We start from the raw sequence: 18,310 nt of genomic DNA on the forward strand, positions 1-18,310 counted from the left end.
GAATGCTGCACAGAAATTTTAACAACATAATTTTAATATGTCCATGTCCAAATGCAAACACCAGGTATTTTTTTATTTCTTCTACATAGTAAGAATAAAAAAGTGCTTGCATACAATAATTAAACTAGTTTTCAAAAAACTGTTCGGAAAGAAAAAACTTCAGCCAGGTATGAAGATTATATGACTTCAGATTAAGTTGTGCCATAAACCATGCTGAACTACATTTTAAAATGCTGTGAAAACTCCAGGAAAAAAACCCCAATGTTTGACAAAGGCAATATATATTGCATTTTGTCGTAGCATCTCACTGAGTCTCTTTCAAATTAATTCAGTACTCTGCACTGCCTCAGGGGCCCAGGTTTCAGAACTACCTTATTTGTGATTTCCAACCTAATCCAGAGGGGCCAAGAGATTTGGTGGCTAGTTATTTTTCCAAACTACAGCCCCACTTTGGAAGCCATTACTGCAGAACACAGCCCTGTGCTGGGCAGGGGGGAGTTACACGAGCGTCCAGAGGAAAGTGTGGAAACGTGACGCTTGCTATGATTAACACGCTCGAGGCAAGCTGTTTGCAATAATCATTCCAGCTGACTTAATTCCCACTAATTAAGCCCAACCAAAACATCCCTCTGAACTCTACTTGGGCATCACTGCAACGTGTCTCTCCAAAGTCCGGTAACTTTAAGGGTAGCACACACAACACCGTAACTCTGTCCCAAAGCTGACCGCTACGGCTACAACGAGGGCCGTGTCTCAGAACGGGGTCTCCCACCTCTCTCCGATCTCCCGAGGAGCAAAGCGGGCAGGGCGCTGCTGTGGGGCGGCACACAGCTCTGGGGGCGGCGGGACCCAACCGGCACTCAACGCCAGCCCCGCCAAGGCAGCGCGCACCACGCGCTCGGGGGACACCTACGTGCGCGTCGCTCAGGCAGGGGCGCGAGTAGGAAGACAGTTAATTAAAGCAAATTTCTAAAAAATTATATAATAGTTTTAAATAACGCATATGCACACAGGAACAAAACATGTCTCCCACCTTGTTCCGGGGAAAAATTACCGCAAACGGGGGAGGAACATGCTCGCCGTCCCAACCGCCCCCAACCGCCCTGCAGGCACCTTACGTGGCGGGGAGGCACCGCAGGCCCCACCACCCGGCCGGCACCCCGGGAAGAAGCAGCAGCCGCTGCCGTGTCCCCCTTGCGCCCGCTTCTCCCGGCTTTGTTGTGGTAACCGCGCAGGCAGCCGGGCGGATACTCACAGGCACGGGGGCACAGAGAGCGAGCAGAGCGGCGGGGAGGCGGGAGCTGCGCAGCGCTGAGGCCGCTCCCTCGCTGCCGCCCCGCTCCTGCGCAGCCCCGGCCGGACCCGCGCGCCGCCGGGCGGGGAGAGGCGGTGCCTCAGCGGGGCGGGAAGGAAGCCGGGACCGCCTGTGGGAGGGGCCCCTCCGGAACGGGCCCTCCACAGAATCGCCGAAACAACGAGGTTGGGAGAGACCTCTGGATTAATAGACTCCAACCTCTGACCCAACACCACCGTGTCAACCAGACCACGGCAGTGAGTGCCACGTCCAGTCTTTCCTCCAGCATCTCCAGGGACCGTGGCTCCACCGCCTCCCTGAGCAGCCTATTCCAATATCTTATCCCCCATTCTGTGAAGAAATTCCTCGTAATGTCCAAACTTAACGTCCCCGGTGCAGCTTAAGACTGTGTCCTTTAATCCTGTCACTGGTTGCCTGGGAGAAGAGGCCAATCCCCACCTGGCTACAGCCTCCTTTCAGGTAGTTGTAGAGAGCGATAAAGTCTCCCCAAGTCTTCTGTTCTTCAGGCTAAACAACCCCTGCTCCCTCAGCTCTTCCTCTTAAGACCTGTGCTCCAGACCTTTCACCAGCTTCATTTCCCTTCTCTGAATTTGCTCCAGTGTTTCAATGTCCTCCCTGAAATAAGAGATCCAGAACTGGACACAGCTCTCAGGTACTGGCCTTACCAGTGCCAAGTAGTGGGGAGGAACCACTTTCCTAGTTCTGCTGGCCAGCTATTGCTGATACAGAGATCAGTCCCCTCCTGCCCCTTCTTTGTTCTGTGGGAATGGGGCAGAGAGCTGGGACTCTTACTGAGGCCGTGAGGCCCCAAAACGAGGTGATCATGCCCCAAACTGGGGTTATGGTCCCCAGGTTGCAGCGATATTGCTCCGGGCTGAGGTGATGGAACTGTGTGCTCAGGTGATTGTGTGTCAAGCTGAGGCAATGGGGTTCTGGACTGAGACAATGGTATGCTGAGTGGAAGCAATGGGGCCCCAAAGTGATAGTGTTCCTAATTCAAGTCATGGTCTCCAGACTGAGATGCAGTGGGACCCCAAGCTGAAGAAATAGTGCCCGTCGTTGAGGTGATTGCCCCTAGATTTTGATCATGGGGTTCCAGGGTGAGGTGACAGAATCACAGGTTGAGGTTATGGCGTCCCGGGTTAAGGCAATGAGGCTCCATGCTGAGGTGATAGTTTTCCATGCTGGGGTAACAGTGCCCCATATCAAGTTGATGGTGCCCCAGATTGTAGTGGTGGTACCTCAGACTGGGATGATGGCATTCCTGGTTGGTGTGCTAGCAGCCCATAAGGACTGGAGGGTGACCCAAGCTGAGTGAATGGTGCCCCAGGCTGAGATGATTGTGAGCCACCTTAAGGTGATGGTGCCCCATATTAAAGCAACTGGACCAGAGGTAGATATGATGGGCCCCTACATTATAGTGCCAGGGTTAGAGCACTGAGCAATGTATCCTGAGGAAATGGAAAGGGGCAACTCATCTGGAGGATTTCTAGGGAAGCCTCATCTGAATATTTGAGGCTGGATCTGGACCCTGAATTTCAGTATAACTGTTGTAGAAACATGGATAAAACCTTTAGGCAGTTGCATTACTTCTGGCACTGAGTAGGTAAGTGGTGATCACCTACTGGTGATCTGCCCCTGAGAAGCAGTAGTTTCCTGTGTAAGGATGGGAAAGGTTACAGCTTTTTCAAAGAGATCAGTTGGAATATCATATTATTAATCATTAATAATAGCAATTACTTTTTAACAACAGAGGAGAGAATTATGTGAAAAGAAAGACTTCCAGATTACTGATTCAGGTATTCAAAATACAAAATTCAGCTTTAGTTTGGCCCCAATGTTCATCAGGGAAGAGATTTAATGACATGATCACATTTTTTGCTGAGCATACTGAATTTTGAATTAAATCAGAGCTGTGCAGCCAAATCGACTATTGTGTATATATTGTCCTATTTCACTTGGCACATACACATAGGCATTATGCATGGATGTATGTGTGCATACACACACACACACACACACACACACACACACACACATACGTTTTTTAAAATACATGTAGCAAATGTGTCAGAACACTGCAAGAAAAGAAAGAAATCTCTTGAGTAATACTACTGAACATGTCTAAGTTAACTAGAGACAAGTCCTACTTGTGCTACACAGTGTTTAATGGGGATTCCATAAATTACATTGATTGAATTTTTATACTTGTCATGTGTTTCCTTATTTTTTCTGGCACCTCTCTCAGTTCACTGTTGAAATGTTGAATAATGACAAATGCAGCTAAAATCAATGGAAACTATATTTGCAAAATGTGCTACAAAATACTGAGCCTTTGCTGACCTCACCACATGAAATCTTAGGTTCCTTACATTGGACACTGAATGGGTGCTTTTGTCATTTTTTTCCTGTGCGTCAAGTTCCTGACTACAAATAGGCAAAATACAATACCACTGTCTTAAAAGGTGTATCAAAAATAAGATCAGTTAATATTCATGTAACTTACATATTTTGTACATTTAAGATATTGAGAAATATAACATCCAGTTTCAATTTCTTTTGCTCTAGGATTCCTACGACTGCTTCTAACAGTGTTAGTTATCCACATTTACCTGGTTTATCACTAGGTTTACAAGTTCAAAAAAACTTCTAGGTTTTGTGCTCTTAGCCTTAGAAATTTCTATAAACTCCTAGTATGATTAACTGCAATGCAGCACCATAGCAGTTATAAAAAAGCATGTAATTAATTCAAAGTTGTAAGTATGCTAAAAATACAAACTATGTATGCATGATACAGACTTCTTTTTTTGGCCTAAATTTTTGTTTGTTTGGTTGTTTTTGTTTTTTTATTGAGAAGTGGTAACTTTATTTAGTCCTCTTTTAGCCATGGGATCTGAGCTGGAAAGGCTGACAAAACAGAAATCAAATGTGAAAAAGCCTACAGGAAAAGTATTCATTTTAATCTTGCCTAAATCTTTGAAGGTGCAAATTCATTGAAGTGTAAAGTTTGCAGTATTGTGAAGGTGCAAGTTGAACAACTGTCACTAAAGGCAGCCGCAAAACTATTCAAATCAGTGGGGTTTTTCCTACAGCATGTTACAAAGATAAATACTTCTTCCTCAAAGGAACATAGTGAAGATGCTGAATCCTTCCCCAAATCAGACATAATTTATCTTTTTAAACAAGTAATTGTCTTATCTCTGTAGGAAAGATATTTGCTGTAATGCTTGGGTAAGGTAGAATTTTAATCTCTTCTCTCATAAACTAGTTCCATGACTGAGTAAATAGTTACAGAAAGAGCCTATAGTAATCCCTAGTTCAGAAAACTGACTTCATTGAAGTCCTTTTGTTTTGTACAGAAAAGTAATTTTTAAAGTACAAAAGGGCAAGTTCAAATAACACCGAGGTAAACTTGAAAATTTCTATTAACTTCAGTCGAGCTAGGATGTCATCTGATTTATTAGGAATTGTATCTCAGGTTGAAAAGTCATAGAAACTTACTAAGAGCTAAAATAAAAAAATCGAATATTCTTCTAGCTCTACAGATACACACTTGAGTTGATTTAGACATACCTAATTCAGAGTGTGATATGTAAATCCCAGCTAAAATAGGTGGGATTACTCATTCAGATAAAAAGTGGTTTTGTACATAAGCACTGCAGGACTAAATTGTTATTGCAGGTAGGTTTTTTTTTTTATCTACCTCTCCACTTCTGAGAATTAATACTGTAAGAAAATACTCTCTCTTTACACAGGACTAACAGCATTACATTCTCTGCTTCAGGTTAATTTAAAAATTCAATTCTCTTAAGTAGTTTTGACAGATGTCCAGGCAGTTTCCTGAATGCATTTGCAGTAGAAGGTCTCTGTCTGGTTTCTTGTATAGATCTTAATAAAGATCCCAGAGTAGATCTTGAACTCAGTCCAAAGTCCTGTATATTCTGAAATCTTTGATAAGTAAAGTGCGTGCTGGGAGATGGATATTTGCTTTCTATTTTCTACCTGATGAGAATATAAGAAACCTTCTGGTATGTTGGGCCTTATCCAAAAGCTTTCAAGACTCTTCAAGAATTTCTGCTGGTTTTAATGGTCATATGTATTGAAAAAACCCTGGTCCCAAAGCCCTTCAGTGAATCATCAGGATGTTTTACCACATAGTAATTCACATGGGATTGCCATTGCAATAGTATTTTCACTATTACGATATGATGATTTTTACCTTTAATCATATTAGCCATGTTACTTATATAATCATTTTTGGATACTCTGTGAATGGTCTGAATTAGCATTTAAAAGGATTTTGTGCCATTTCATATCCACTAAATAGAACAAACTATAATAGAGTTACATATTTTATCTTACTAAGTTACTGTAAAGACTTTGAATTAGATTAAGGATCATGTCTCCTTTGATAAGTGACCAACAGGGGATCTAAAATCACTTCATAAGCACTTTTTGTGATTCTGAGAGGAAATACATTGTTATGCAAACCTCAGGCAGGTGTATATGGACACCAGACCACCAGACACTATGAGCTAAATTAGAAATACCTTAGAAAATATTGTGATGGAGTAAAACATTTGTTGTAACTCAGAATCCTGACTAGCTGCATTCTGTTCTGTGCCCATTTCCATTACAGTTCTGCACCAGTTCTGACAAGCAATTCCCTATTACAAGTGCTCTGCCAGGGCTATAGCAGACTTTTGGACACCTGCACTATTCATGCTCAGTGTCCTGGCTTGCTTAGCATTGCAGAAGCTCAAGGAAGTTTGGTGTCTGGTTTTATAAATGCTGCTCTATTGCACCCTAGAAGTTACAAGGAAATGGAAGCATTCACAAGGTCAGAGTATTGTTATTTGTTGCTTTTCTTCATCTGGTTAGTAGAGTTCATTTGACAGAGGTAACTTTTTTAGAGAGCATGAATAAATAAATCACTACTCCTACCTCTGCAACAATAACTGTGTTTAAAAAGTAAAATTCAGGGCTTTTTTCTTTTTTACACCTCAACTGATAGAGCACTGGCAATCTTACCAGCTGCTTACCAGTACACTTCTATAGAGTTTACAAGTAAAATGAAGCCCATGAGTAAATGCTTGTAAATCTGCTTTTGCATAGTGTGGCTCTGTAAGGAAAGCAGTGCTGTTTACTCCTAGTCTTGTTGCAAAATGTGGAATATGTAAAAATTCTTTTAAGAAAGGATGGTTTTATGTTTGATCTTTGTACACTTTCAAGAGCAATGAAGAAGGGAGAGGTAAACCTTGAAACAGATAGCAGCTAAAAAGCAAGCTCTAAGTGATGTCCATGTGTTAGAAAAACAAATTACAGTAATTTCATGATTATAAGCTGCACTGAGTATAAGCCACACTTCTGGGTGCCAGCAACTTTTCATTCTTTGTCCATACATAAGCCGCACCTGATTATAAGCCGCATGTTACAAAACAGAGTGTGATAAAAGATCTATTCTATCACCATCTGTTGAGGGTGGGGGCAGTGATCCTTATCTCAACGGCAGATATTCTGCTAATGGGCCATCCACTGAAACCAGGCAGGGCATTGTTCTTTATCTTTTCACAACCCATCCTTCCTCCAGCGAGTCATTTTCTGCTAATGGACCATTGAGTCCCACTGTGGGACTGATAAAATTACTGCATCCCATTGGAAGTTGCTCCAGCCAGGGGGAATAGCCCAACATTTCTTACCAAGATAAAAACAGAGGTTTTGGGACACTAAGGTAGCCCCTTCTCCACTGGACTCCAGAGGAAAACCGGAATTCTCCATATCACCACTGGACCTCTGGAGGGAAACTGCACCTTCTACAGGAGCACTGCTTCAACTGAGCCACATCTGTCACTGCAGGAGAACTGCAACCACCATTTAATGGGACTGCTACCAATACCCTGCCTGACAGGGTGTCAGGTTGTACTCTGACTTTGTCAGGGTTTGGAGTTTGTTTCTTTGTAGTACTGTATTTCTATTTTAATTTCCCTAGAAAAGAAATGTTATTCCTAATTCCCGTATCTTTGCCTGAAAGCCCCTTGATTTCAAAATTATACTAATTTGGAGGGAGGGGGTTTACATTCTCCATTTCAAAGAGAAGTTCCTACCTTTCTCAGCAGACACCTGTCCTCCAAACTAAAACAGCAACTTTTCGTTTTTTGTCCATATATAAGCCGCGCCTGATTATAAGCCGCACTTCGGGTTCGGACCAAAATTTTAGTCAAAATGGTGAGGCTTATAATCGTGAAATGACTGTACCGTACCTGTTGGTGGAATTGTATTGTTAATGTTTAGGGCTTGACATGCTTCAGTGATCTCAGACCTAGGGGGAGGTTAACAAAACTTGGGGAAAAGGATATACCACTGAAAGTATACACAAAGAATGAAGAATTTATGGGACACAAGGACATTTGGCAGAACTCCCAAGATAAGGAAGAAACCAATAAACCCAATTAGGCAATTGTGCTGAAATCAGTTCCAACTTGATGAAAGGTAATTCCAGCAGAGGGAGATCGCAACCAATGACTCAAGGACCACCAACACAAGTAATCTGCCAAATCAAAAGAAGGCTGAGCATGCAGACTGATTAGCATGGGAAATGAGAGAATCATTAACCAAGAGGGGATAAAATACTAATTAATTGAAGAACTATGGAACTTGTAGACAATGGACACTAATTCTTTTGTTTGCTAAAATCCATAAATAGTAAAAAGTTTTCATATTCAGTGTGCTTGATTTGTGGAATACCACTGAGCACCCAGGCTTGCACAACTCTGACATAAGTAGTCAATGTCTCTCTTGAGTATGTAATTATCAGCTTGTTGCACACTGGGTAATGAAGCTGATTTTTGCAGACAACACTCTGAAGAGATCAAGGCCTCCCAGTTTAGCTGTGCTTGGTAGCTGCTATGAACTCAGAAATTTGGTGGAGCTATAGCTGTGCCGTACCTATGGCAAGATGAACATGTGTCCCAAGCACAGCTGAAATATGGCAAGCCTTGTACCCTTCCACGAATTTGTTCTCAGATCTGCCACAAACAGATATAAAACATACAACAGAGTGACAGTAGTGACAGGAGGGCTGGAAAGTTTCTGTTGGGGTGAGGAGGCTGGGGTTTTTTTTAGAATTACTGTTGTACCATTTACATCACTGTTCTATCAACTTCTTATTTCTGATGTCCAGTTATTTATGGCTTATTTTGGCCTGATTGGAGGGGAGCAGGCAGAGGGGTGCATACTGCCCACACTGAGGAGGGTGTCCGGATCTCTGAGATGCTCCACGCCAAGGCTTTTGTCATAAGCTCTGGCTAGGGCGTCGATGACCCGGTGTGATCATGCCAGGTCCCTCTGGGCCTAGCCATCGCCCTCCGTGCTAACAGCCCCCTCGGCGGAGAGGCGTTCCGTAGCTTTCCGCGGAACCAAGCTCCGCACTGCAGCCGGCGGGGATTCCCTCGCTTCGTCCGAGCGTACCCGTTTCCCAGACTGTGCGCGGGGACGCCTCCAACCCCGCCGCGGCGGAGCCCCCCGAGACTCAAGGCAGTCCAAGCGGACCCCGCCAGGCCGGGCCCTGGCGCGGGGCGGTGCGGCGGGCGCACATGTCCCGGGCCCGCCCGCCCGGCAGGCACCGCCTCCGCCTCCGCCCCCTCCCCGGCCGGACACCGAGCGGCGCGGCGGGGCCTCCCCGGCTGCTGCCACGGCGCTCGGCTCTCGCCGCCCAGCGCGGGGCAGCGCTGCCGCCGGAAAGCGGCCCGGCCGCCGCGCACCCTCCTGCCGCTGGGCATGAGCTCCGGCTCCCCCGGCGGCCGCAGCGGTGCCAGTGGCGGCGGCGGGCGGCGAAGGAGGCGGCGGCGGCGGAGGAGAGGGGGGGCCCCGGGAGCGGCGACCTTCGCGGGGGGCTGCTGCGGCGGGAGATGCGCTTGCTCCCAGCGGCGCCAGGAGCAGCATGTTCCCCGGTGCCGACAGCGCTAGCAGCACGGCCGGGCAGCCCGAGCCGGCGGGGGCCTCCGCCCCCGGCCCGCTGGGCTCGCACGGCCCCGGCGGCGAGGCGCGCCGCCGCAGCGCCCCGGCGGCCGCAGCTGTGGTCGGCGGCGGCGAGGAGGAGGCGGCGGAAGACGAGGAGGACGAGGATCCCGGCTCATCCCGCTTCGTGCTGGCGGCGGGGCTGGGGCTTCTGGCCGTGTCCGTCGTCCACCTGGGGCAAGAACGGACCGAGGCAGGGGGCGGCGGGCCGCCGTGCTTGGCGCTGCTGCTGCTCCGCCTCGCCCTCTACGCGGGCTGCGCCGCCGCTGCCGCCGCGCTGGGCACCCTGATCGTCCTGATGTGCCGCGGCCGCCGCCGCCTGCCGCCGCCGGACTTCGCCGCCGTCGCTCCGGTCCGGCCGGTCGCGGGGGTGAGTAGCGGGAGGGGAGCGGGGCGGGCGGTGGCTGCGGTGCGCCCTCCCTGCCCGGCTGCGGGGCGGAGGTGGCGCGGCCCTGGCTCTGCCGTGGAACGCCGCGCCACACGAACCTGGTGTCCTGCTGTCCTTACCGCGGCCGCAGGAGCCTTCTCGCACTCTGCCGCTCGAGGGGGCTTTAGATGACAAAAGTTGTGTTGGGGGGCAGCAGGCGCACCGGAAAAAGCAACACTTTCCTCCGAGAGAGATCTCCGAATTGCGGGAATGCTCGCACGGTCGTTCGCGGTGTTCGCTCCACTGTGGCTGTATCTCAAATCCTTTTCTGCTCCTTCCATTGAAATGTTACTGGTGAAGGAGAAAGACTTGGTTGAAGAGCCAGCTTAGTGTTGCTTTAATGCGTTCTCTGAAGTTGGGCAGTTTCAGATAGTGTTATCATAGTGCCATTTTGTGCTCAGGCTGTTGCAGAGCTCTGTGCAAAAGGGAAACAATTTCGTTTTCTGTACGTATTCCAAAATGTACCAGTTCACGAGCTCTTTGTAGCTCACAGCTTAGTATTTTTCGTGTTCTTCTGAACGGGACTGATAGCACGAGGCATTTGGAAACTTTCCTCACATACACAACCGTGTTCCCCATCATCCAGTGCTTGGGAGCTGATCCTAGATGAGTCTGAAAAACTACTGCTGAAAATTGAGAATCTGCCCACACTCCTGCTTTGCCGTGGATCACAGGGATGTGGTGTTTAATGTTACAGCTGGCGACTCCAGCCAGGAGCCCTTGGCCCCTCGCGGTAAGTTGTTGGTGTGCTAGCACGTGAGCTGCTGCAGCAATAAATAGCTTGTACTGTGTAAGTGCTGCTTCCTTTCAGAAGTGTCAGCATACCTGAGAGCACGCTGAAAAGGAGAAGGAAGGGAATTTGTGTCACCTGGGTGTGCAGCCTAGCTGTTCTGGTAACCCAGTTTGTTACATTTAGTACACGTACACTTCTTGGCAGCAGTAGGTGACTCTGTCACATGTGTCTGGGGCTGCAGTAGTCGATGCATCTGAGTTGGCAGAATGCAGAAGGTGCTGGCAGGGCAGAGAACCTGTCAAAATCCCTTGCTGATACAGTTGTCTTTCTGTCTTTTCAATCAAATTGCTAACAACCTGTAGTAATGGTTTATTCCTTCATTCTTTGACCTAGGGAGAGAGGGAGCCTGTGTTTGGGAGCAACATGCTTTTCCTGGTGTGCATTTAATGGAAGCTGGCAGAGTATTGCTGTCAGTAGGGATCATTTGGCCAGGGGTTGTTGAATTCAGTGAATAATACAACTTGCAAAGCTGCATTCAGGATCTATGGATGTATGTGTGGCTCTGTTACTTGTTTTGTTTCATTGGTAGAATTTTTTTAAACATCCTCTTTGCTTTGAGCACTCAACACCATACTCAGCTTTTTGAAGGAAGTGAAGAATAAATAATGTGTATGAGCATTAAGGTGGGAAGTAAGAAGATGTAACCCACAAAGTGATAAGCACAAGGTGGGGGCAGCTTTTTTTTGTCACAGGAGTGCTAGGTAACAAATGTGCATTAGGTGCATAAGCACCTTCTAATAAAGGATTATATACTTTTGTTTTTAGCCATACAACTATGTTACACCAAACAGAAAAAATATGTAAATGGATCAATTGATCATCAAAACAACAATTCCTGTTGCTTTCAGATTTGCAAGAATGTTTCTGTGTTAATGCCAAAACTCCAGTAGCATTTATGTGCTTGTATACATACCAGAACATCTGGGTGAGTTAACTTACTTTTACATCATACCACAAAGATCTGTATATGAATTTAGCAATCAAAATCTCCCTGCTGCCACAACGAGGAGCAGCTTTCAGATTTGTGAAACAGCTGAACCATAAAAATCAATTTAATTTGGGAAGCCAAGATTTGAAGAAAAAAAAATTGCTTTTTTGTCTCCTCTTTTGTGAAAAATGTAAGTGTACTGAACAGCGATGAAACTAGAACTGTCCAGAGACAAATAGTCATTTCTGTTACTGTACCATCTGTACTTTTTGTGGTGTGTTACCGTGCATTTCTTTTGAAGATGTTCTCCTGTTAATAATGCACACCTGCTGTCGCATTGTATGGTCCAATTTGTAGTGTTTGCATTTATGGTATCTCTATGGGATGTGTTTATTGTTTCAGAAGGGAATTAAAATTTGGTATTAAAAATTCACTGGTGAGGCAGCAGTACCTACTAAAACCCCTTTCCCAGGATTGTTTTGTTACCCTCTCCCTGACTCCATTAAAATTTGTCTTTCTTCCCTCTTTGCACTGTTCCCAAAAGTTTACTTACATGAAAGAGATGTCCAAAAAAGGAGCGAGGTATTTTACCCTTTCTATTTAGAAGATGTAATTCTAGGCATCCTAATTGGGTTTCTCATGCCTTCAATTTATAGTTTTGTTGATTTCTTTCTGGTACAAAATGGCTTCAGGACTTCAAAGCTTTTTGAAGAGTTCTTCTGAACATGATTTTGTTTATGTGTAGCAGACTTTCTAAATGGGGCTTCAGCAACATGTAGGGAAGAAAATAAAATTGTCTAATAGGCAGCATGTAGAAGTGTAGGCTGTTCACTAAAATTTCCTGCTTTAGTCTTTTCATTTTGCATCCTTTTGCATTTACACTGCTTTTTTTATCATTCAAATGTTACTCTCATGTTTTTCTTAGAACTTTGTGATGCCTTTGTCTTTTCTGGGAGCCAGTAGTAGGATGACAGTAAAACTATATTTTTTTTCATCCTTGTGTTTTCCTTAAGAATAAGGAAGAACTACCTGTTGGCCTAATAATTAGGAAAAAAAAGTGAAGTAAAAGCCTTATTATGACTGGCATCTCATTCTTCTTGTGTTTTATGTACAAAACTTAGACAATTCACTTTTCGTTCTTTGTGTGCTTTTTCACATTGGGGTTAACATATGAGGAAACAGGAGGTATTCAGGAATAAGTATTTACATTAGTGGCAGTCAGACTCAGCTCTTGGAAAGTCCGTGGGAGTACTCTTGACCAACTTCAAAGGGAAGTTGGATGGAGTCCCTCATGCTGTGCTGAATAAAGGGAGTTTTTTGTATGTTCTTGATTCAGAAACCACTTAGCATGTGAGAGTTCAGTGCTGTTTATTTTTATGGACCTGTTCATGCAAGTGAGGAATATGAGTGAGGAAGTGCAGTGTTGCAGGTTTGGATTTTAGAAGAGTAAGGGGCATATCTTTTTTTCATTTGGCTTGAACTTACAACTAGAGAAGCCATCTTCTCAAATGTAAAGATGTCCCTTTTTTGTGTGACTCCTTTGGGACTTGAAAGATGAAGACTTCCTCCTGAAGTCAGGTATCTCAGCAAGAACATTTGAAATCTGCTGGGAATTGCAGAGCAAGCTGTGTAATTTATCCCCATGATAAATCGTGCTTTCAATGTAGTTTTTCTGTAGGTGACAGCTCTTATCACAAAAACTATTTGGGCAGTCTCCTGTCTTCCACATGAAGATCTGTTGGATGAGAGGTGTATAGGCAACTCATAATGGTTTATGGTACTTATTACTTTAAGTACTTGCAGGTGCTGATAATATTGGTGACTAGTTTCTATTGATACTGAAATAATAAGAGTTGAATGAGTCCTTGAAATTGTACATTATTGTCTGGTATTTTTCAGCACTTCACAGGAGCTGTTTTAGGACAAGATTATTTGTGATGGAGGAGAGCAGCAAAATGCAAGACAGCAAAAAGGCATGATGACCCAACTGTACTTTAATGAGAATGTCTGTTTTAAAGGGGATTATCACTTCTCAAGTACCACTGGACTTGCTCATAGCAAAGATAGTCCTGGCTTAGGACATGTGTAACCCTTTAAAATTTGAGTTAGCTCCCAAAACTCCTTTTCCATTGTGTGGTTGTAGAGGGAGATGGCTTTGACTCATGTGAAGAACCATGTTAACCAAGTTAGTGGGAAGGAAAACACTTTTTCCCACGTTTGTGAGTTGTTTCTCTGCCAAAAAACCCTGGCAGAGATGGGATTTTCTTTTCAGCATAATGTTTTGACTCTGATTCAAAACAAAAGCTCAGAGTAACAGAGAACTGGGTTATCAACTTAATTTAAATAATGCAAAAAACAATGATGAGTTTATTAGATTTTAGTGCTACATTTTAAATTCAGATTAAATGAATGATACTCTATATAGAGAAGGATCTACCTAGTCTGTCTGCAGCACTAACAGAAGGATAATAAATGTGCTTTTTTTTTCTCAATGAAAAGGGTACACGATTCTAATGTCCTATTTCCAGTTTTCTACAATTAACAGTTGTCAATTATTTTTAGTATTTCTTTAAAAGTCATCTTCTGACATATTTGGTCACTATTGTTTGCTACAGTTTAACAACTCTCAATTTTTAGTGTTAGTTTACTCTTGCTTTCTGACCCTGAAGCCAGATCACGCTGCATGTGATCATGTTTTATGTTCCTAAAGGCTTTTTCCATCCTTGAATGTGGATTTTTGTGAATTCGCCATTAGTGGAGTGAGGGCATGTGTAAAGCTTTTTTTCATTGGATCAGGTTGTAGTTGAAATATCTGGATCCTGTAACACAGTACTGCTTTTTATCCCAAAAAGCTCTAGGAGGATGTCTAGTGAAATGGAAATGGTCCCAATGTTTCAAATGGGATGGCAACTTAACTGAGGTTGAGCATCTATCATAGTATCCAAGCTGAGTGCTCTGCCCTTTCTAAAGAACGTAAGGGAAGCAGAGAGAAAGGACACAGTTTTATTTTCCTTCACTGTAGGACTTTTGCCAGGAGATGAAGCTTGTGAAGGTAAGCTTGCAGAAGCCCCAGCAGCTGTGGGAAGTGGAGGTTTGCCATCTGTGGGCATAAATTTCAAGTGGGATGTAGAAGAGTTCTTGAGGTAATAAGTACGTAGTTTGAGGGAACTGTGAGGGAGAGGATAAGCTTCCTAACTCCTTCCGATTTTGATCTTTATGCCTTAGTAAGATTTCAAAAGTATTTATGTGTTTTTCTAAACCTAAAACCAAGCGTGTTCTATGGTTTGTCCCATTCTCTGGCTGCACAGGGCCAGAGCTCTGATATTGCAGGATTTTTGTAAAAGCCATAGCCTCTGGTTGTGGCACTTTTGTCATGCTTTAGACTGTCTTGAACTTGCAAGCAGATATTTTGATCTACTGCCAGTCTTTTAATTGATGGGTTGTTTCTGGATTGAAAGGAGAAGATATGTTTAGTGCATTTTTAACGCATTAAGAACTCAGAGTCTCATATGTTTGTTCTTAGTTCTGTCTCATTTATAGGCAGGTCAACAATGTGCCTTTGATCTGGTTGAGTTTACTACTAGAAAAGTCCTGAAATTAAAATAATGAAAATATATTTTAGCAATTTCTACCAATTCTATGAATATTTAAAAATGTTAAGGGAATGTTGCATAAATTGCAAGTGTTCTCTTACAGTTCAGCAGAGGCCTGTGGTTTGGATGTTTCTGGTACAGTTTATTTTTAGGGGTCTATGGAACATCTGTTATAATTTGGGATTTATAAGCTTTTTCAGAATTGGAACTTTGTTAGGACTACATATGTTGATTACTTGCAGGTGTAACTTTGAAGTGATAACTTTGTTATTACGGAGACTGACCTCAAGAAATTAAGTGTTTTTCAGACTCTGTCTCTCACTTTTGTCCCATAACTCCTTAGCAGTGAGCAGACCTAGTTTTCCACACATTTTTCATCATCATGTATTTTTAGATATTTCTTGTCTTGTCATGCAGTCTTTTCTGATTCTTTTCATTAGATCCTATGTTGTTGTCAACCCTGCATTTTATTGTGCTTGACATGTAATTTTCTCAACTTTGTGTTAGATTGACATCTCATATTTTGCTGTGAATTGGGCTGTTTTTTACCTCTGTAAGGACTGCTTCTCACACAAACAGTGTTTGATGATTGAAGGCATAACTAGGGAGTTAATTTCTCCTGATACCCAAGCTCTGCTAAGTCAGTAAGGCCGGGTGGTGGGCTCAGAGATTTTACTGTCCAAGTCTCTTTCAGGGAAATCCTAAGGGTGGCTATAAAACCTCTGTAATAAGGTCAAGAGTGAAGACATCCTGCATTCAAGGTATGCTTCAACATTGAAAATAATATAGACATGTATCAGAAACATTCTGAAATTAAAATCACGTGAAGTTCTCTTGTATCGCCAAGTCTTGATTTCTTGCTCTCTGCAAAGCAGAGCAGCAGAATTTACCCCAGGAAAGAGTTACATAGAATATACTGTATCCTTTTCCAAGCTTGAAGCTTGGGAAAGCTTGTTACTTCAAGTGGCTAAAGAGATAAAGAAGTTATGTAGTCATGAGGGGAACAGATTTGTGTTGTCTATGGGACGCTTCTTTGTGACCAGTTGTTCTATACCATTTTTTCTCCTATTAAATATGCACAGTGAAACAGAACAAGTTAATGGTAATAAAATAAATGATGATGGCTCATTTGGCATGTTCTGTGTTGCTCTTGAAAAGACAGAACACCCTATAAAATGTGAGTATGTTGGAAAGTCGTGTGCAGGGAGGGTATAGCAGTAGACCTTGCAGGAGTTTGTCTCTGGTTGCTAAGTTGACACCTTGCAGCTCAAGCGTGATTTTTGTGCTGGTTTTGCTGGCTTGCCAGCAATTTAGTTTTCATGCCATATGGCTCTTTTGGCCTTGAAGTATAGACTGTAGGTTCTTGTTGTCTCTTTTTACAGAGGAGGAGAGTGTGGAAATGTTCAGTAAATTTGGGCTATGCCTGTACCTTGAGAATTCATTTAAGACTTTGTTTTGATGGCAATATTAAAAATTCCGGCACAGGATAATACTGTATTTCTTGCTGAGCAGCAATTGGAATGCAAACTTGCCAATTATTTCTTGGTTGTACTGACGAGAATGAAAGTAATACCTGAGAAATGTTTAATTTTCTTATTATCTGTCTGGTGTTCTATGAAATCTAAAGTGAAGAAAGCTCTGCCCTGATTATAAAGTTTTTACACTGCTACACTTTTACCAGTTTTAAACATGGTGCAATTATGGAAGATCCCTATCTGATAAACAGAGTTTACACATTCCAGGAGCTACTTTATTAGTAGAAATAATGATATGATATAATAAAATAATTATTGAGATAATGATGCTTAAGATAATAGGATTAAAATACTTTAAGTATGTTGACTTTTAAAGTGGTAATTATGGTATCCCTTAATGCTGAATGTCACAAATACACACTTGCCTTGTAATCTTAAAGAGGATTATAAGTATAAAGTAAAAAATATTAACTCTTGTAAATAGAAATTGATTTTTGCATCATTAGTTGAAATAATGTTTGGATAAGAGCATCTATATGAAGTGATGTGGATAAGAACACATCTATCCATATATGTTAAATATGAATTTATGGAGAGTTCAGTGAAATACTATTTGAGCCTGTGACTCTTTAATTTCAAGGTCCAGTCTGATTTTATGTTTTACAAAGATAAGAGGAAAGTTAATAGGGCAACTGTGGGAGGAACAAGTAACTATGAGTAGTTGGTTAGTTTGTGTATGCTGAATTAGATGCAGTCTTTGCCTTTTAGATAAGTGATTAAACTGTCTCATCCACAATGTCCATTTATATTGTGGCATCTGTCATGATCTCTGTTCTAGTTTTGTTATAATTGAATTAATGTAATAGGAGCACTTGTAAATTTTTCTCTGCTTTTGGCCTTAATTCCGTGGCAGAGTAAGGCTGCATGTGGCTCTAGCAAGTGCCTGGCTTTCTGCTGCTGTGTTTTAAAAATTGCATTCAATGCCAAGTGTTGCAAATGAGTTTCTTGCTAGTGGAAGGTACAGTAATTTCACGATTACAAGCCGCACTGACTATAAGCCGCATCTCCGGGTGTTGGCAACATTTCATTCTTTGTCCATACACAAGCCGCACCCAATTATAAACCGCGCTGTCGTTCGCAGTGAGGACCCGCGTGCAACAAAATTGCCAAATAGTAACAGAATCGCGGGATGGCGGGGTTTACTGGCTTGGCTTGGGCCGTGAGGGCTCGGCCCGCTCGGAGCTGCCAACAGGGCCAGGTGGCCCAGCTCAGTGCTACCGCTTGGTGGGGCTGCTCGGGGCTGGTCGCCACTGTCACTGGGCACGCTCGCCCCGGCCCGGCGCTGTGCCATGGTGGCAGGGGGGCACGGAGCCTGCTGGCACCCACGGCAGTGGTGGCAGGAGGGGAAGGAGCCCCCCCGCTCCCGTGGCAGCGGCAGGCGGGGATGGGAGCCCCTTGCCTCCCCCCGAGCTGCAGGGCCAACAGGAGGGAGCCCCCCGCCTCCCCCGGGCTGCGCTGCCTGAAGGAGGGAGCTCTCCCACCTTCCCCCCTGCCCCGTGCTGCTGGCATGGAGCCTGGCGCCACCCGCCATGAAACAGAGTAACCAATTTGTAACAATCACGCAGTCCCGGGTTTTACTGGCAGGTGCTCGGCACGGCGCCTCGGTTTGCACTTCCGGGGTTGGAAATGTCAGAAAATTATTCACATATTAGCCGCTCCTGAATGTAAGCCGCATTTCCGGGGTGGGAGCAAAATTTTAGTCA

At 44.0% G+C, this 18,310-nt stretch overlaps 2 protein-coding genes across 3 annotated transcripts in view; one reads left to right on the forward strand and one right to left on the reverse strand.

Moving 5' to 3' along the window:
• The window catches only part of CFAP97 (cilia and flagella associated protein 97), a 33,491-nt gene extending 32,130 nt beyond the window's left edge, over positions 1-1,361 (reverse strand). The window contains exon 1 of one of the 2 annotated variants that reach the window (XM_033060163.2): positions 1,256-1,361. The gene's annotated coding sequence lies outside the window, so the exon portion shown is untranslated. Of the gene's footprint in view, positions 1-1,033; positions 1,225-1,255 lie in introns of those variants that run through there. The other variant, XM_033060162.2, reaches the window with a different exon arrangement.
• An 8,237-nt stretch (positions 1,362-9,598) lies between these two features.
• SNX25 (sorting nexin 25) overlaps positions 9,599-18,310 on the forward strand; it is a 95,370-nt gene continuing 86,658 nt past the window's right edge. Inside the window, exon 1 of the mRNA XM_033059682.1 lies at positions 9,599-9,701. Within this exon, the coding sequence (XP_032915573.1) occupies positions 9,630-9,701 (72 nt within the window). The 5' untranslated portion in view covers positions 9,599-9,629. The remainder of the gene's footprint in view (positions 9,702-18,310) is intronic.

This window comes from Catharus ustulatus, chromosome 5 (assembly GCF_009819885.2).
Source record: "Catharus ustulatus isolate bCatUst1 chromosome 5, bCatUst1.pri.v2, whole genome shotgun sequence".
NCBI classification, from domain to species: Eukaryota; Metazoa; Chordata; class Aves; order Passeriformes; family Turdidae; genus Catharus; species Catharus ustulatus.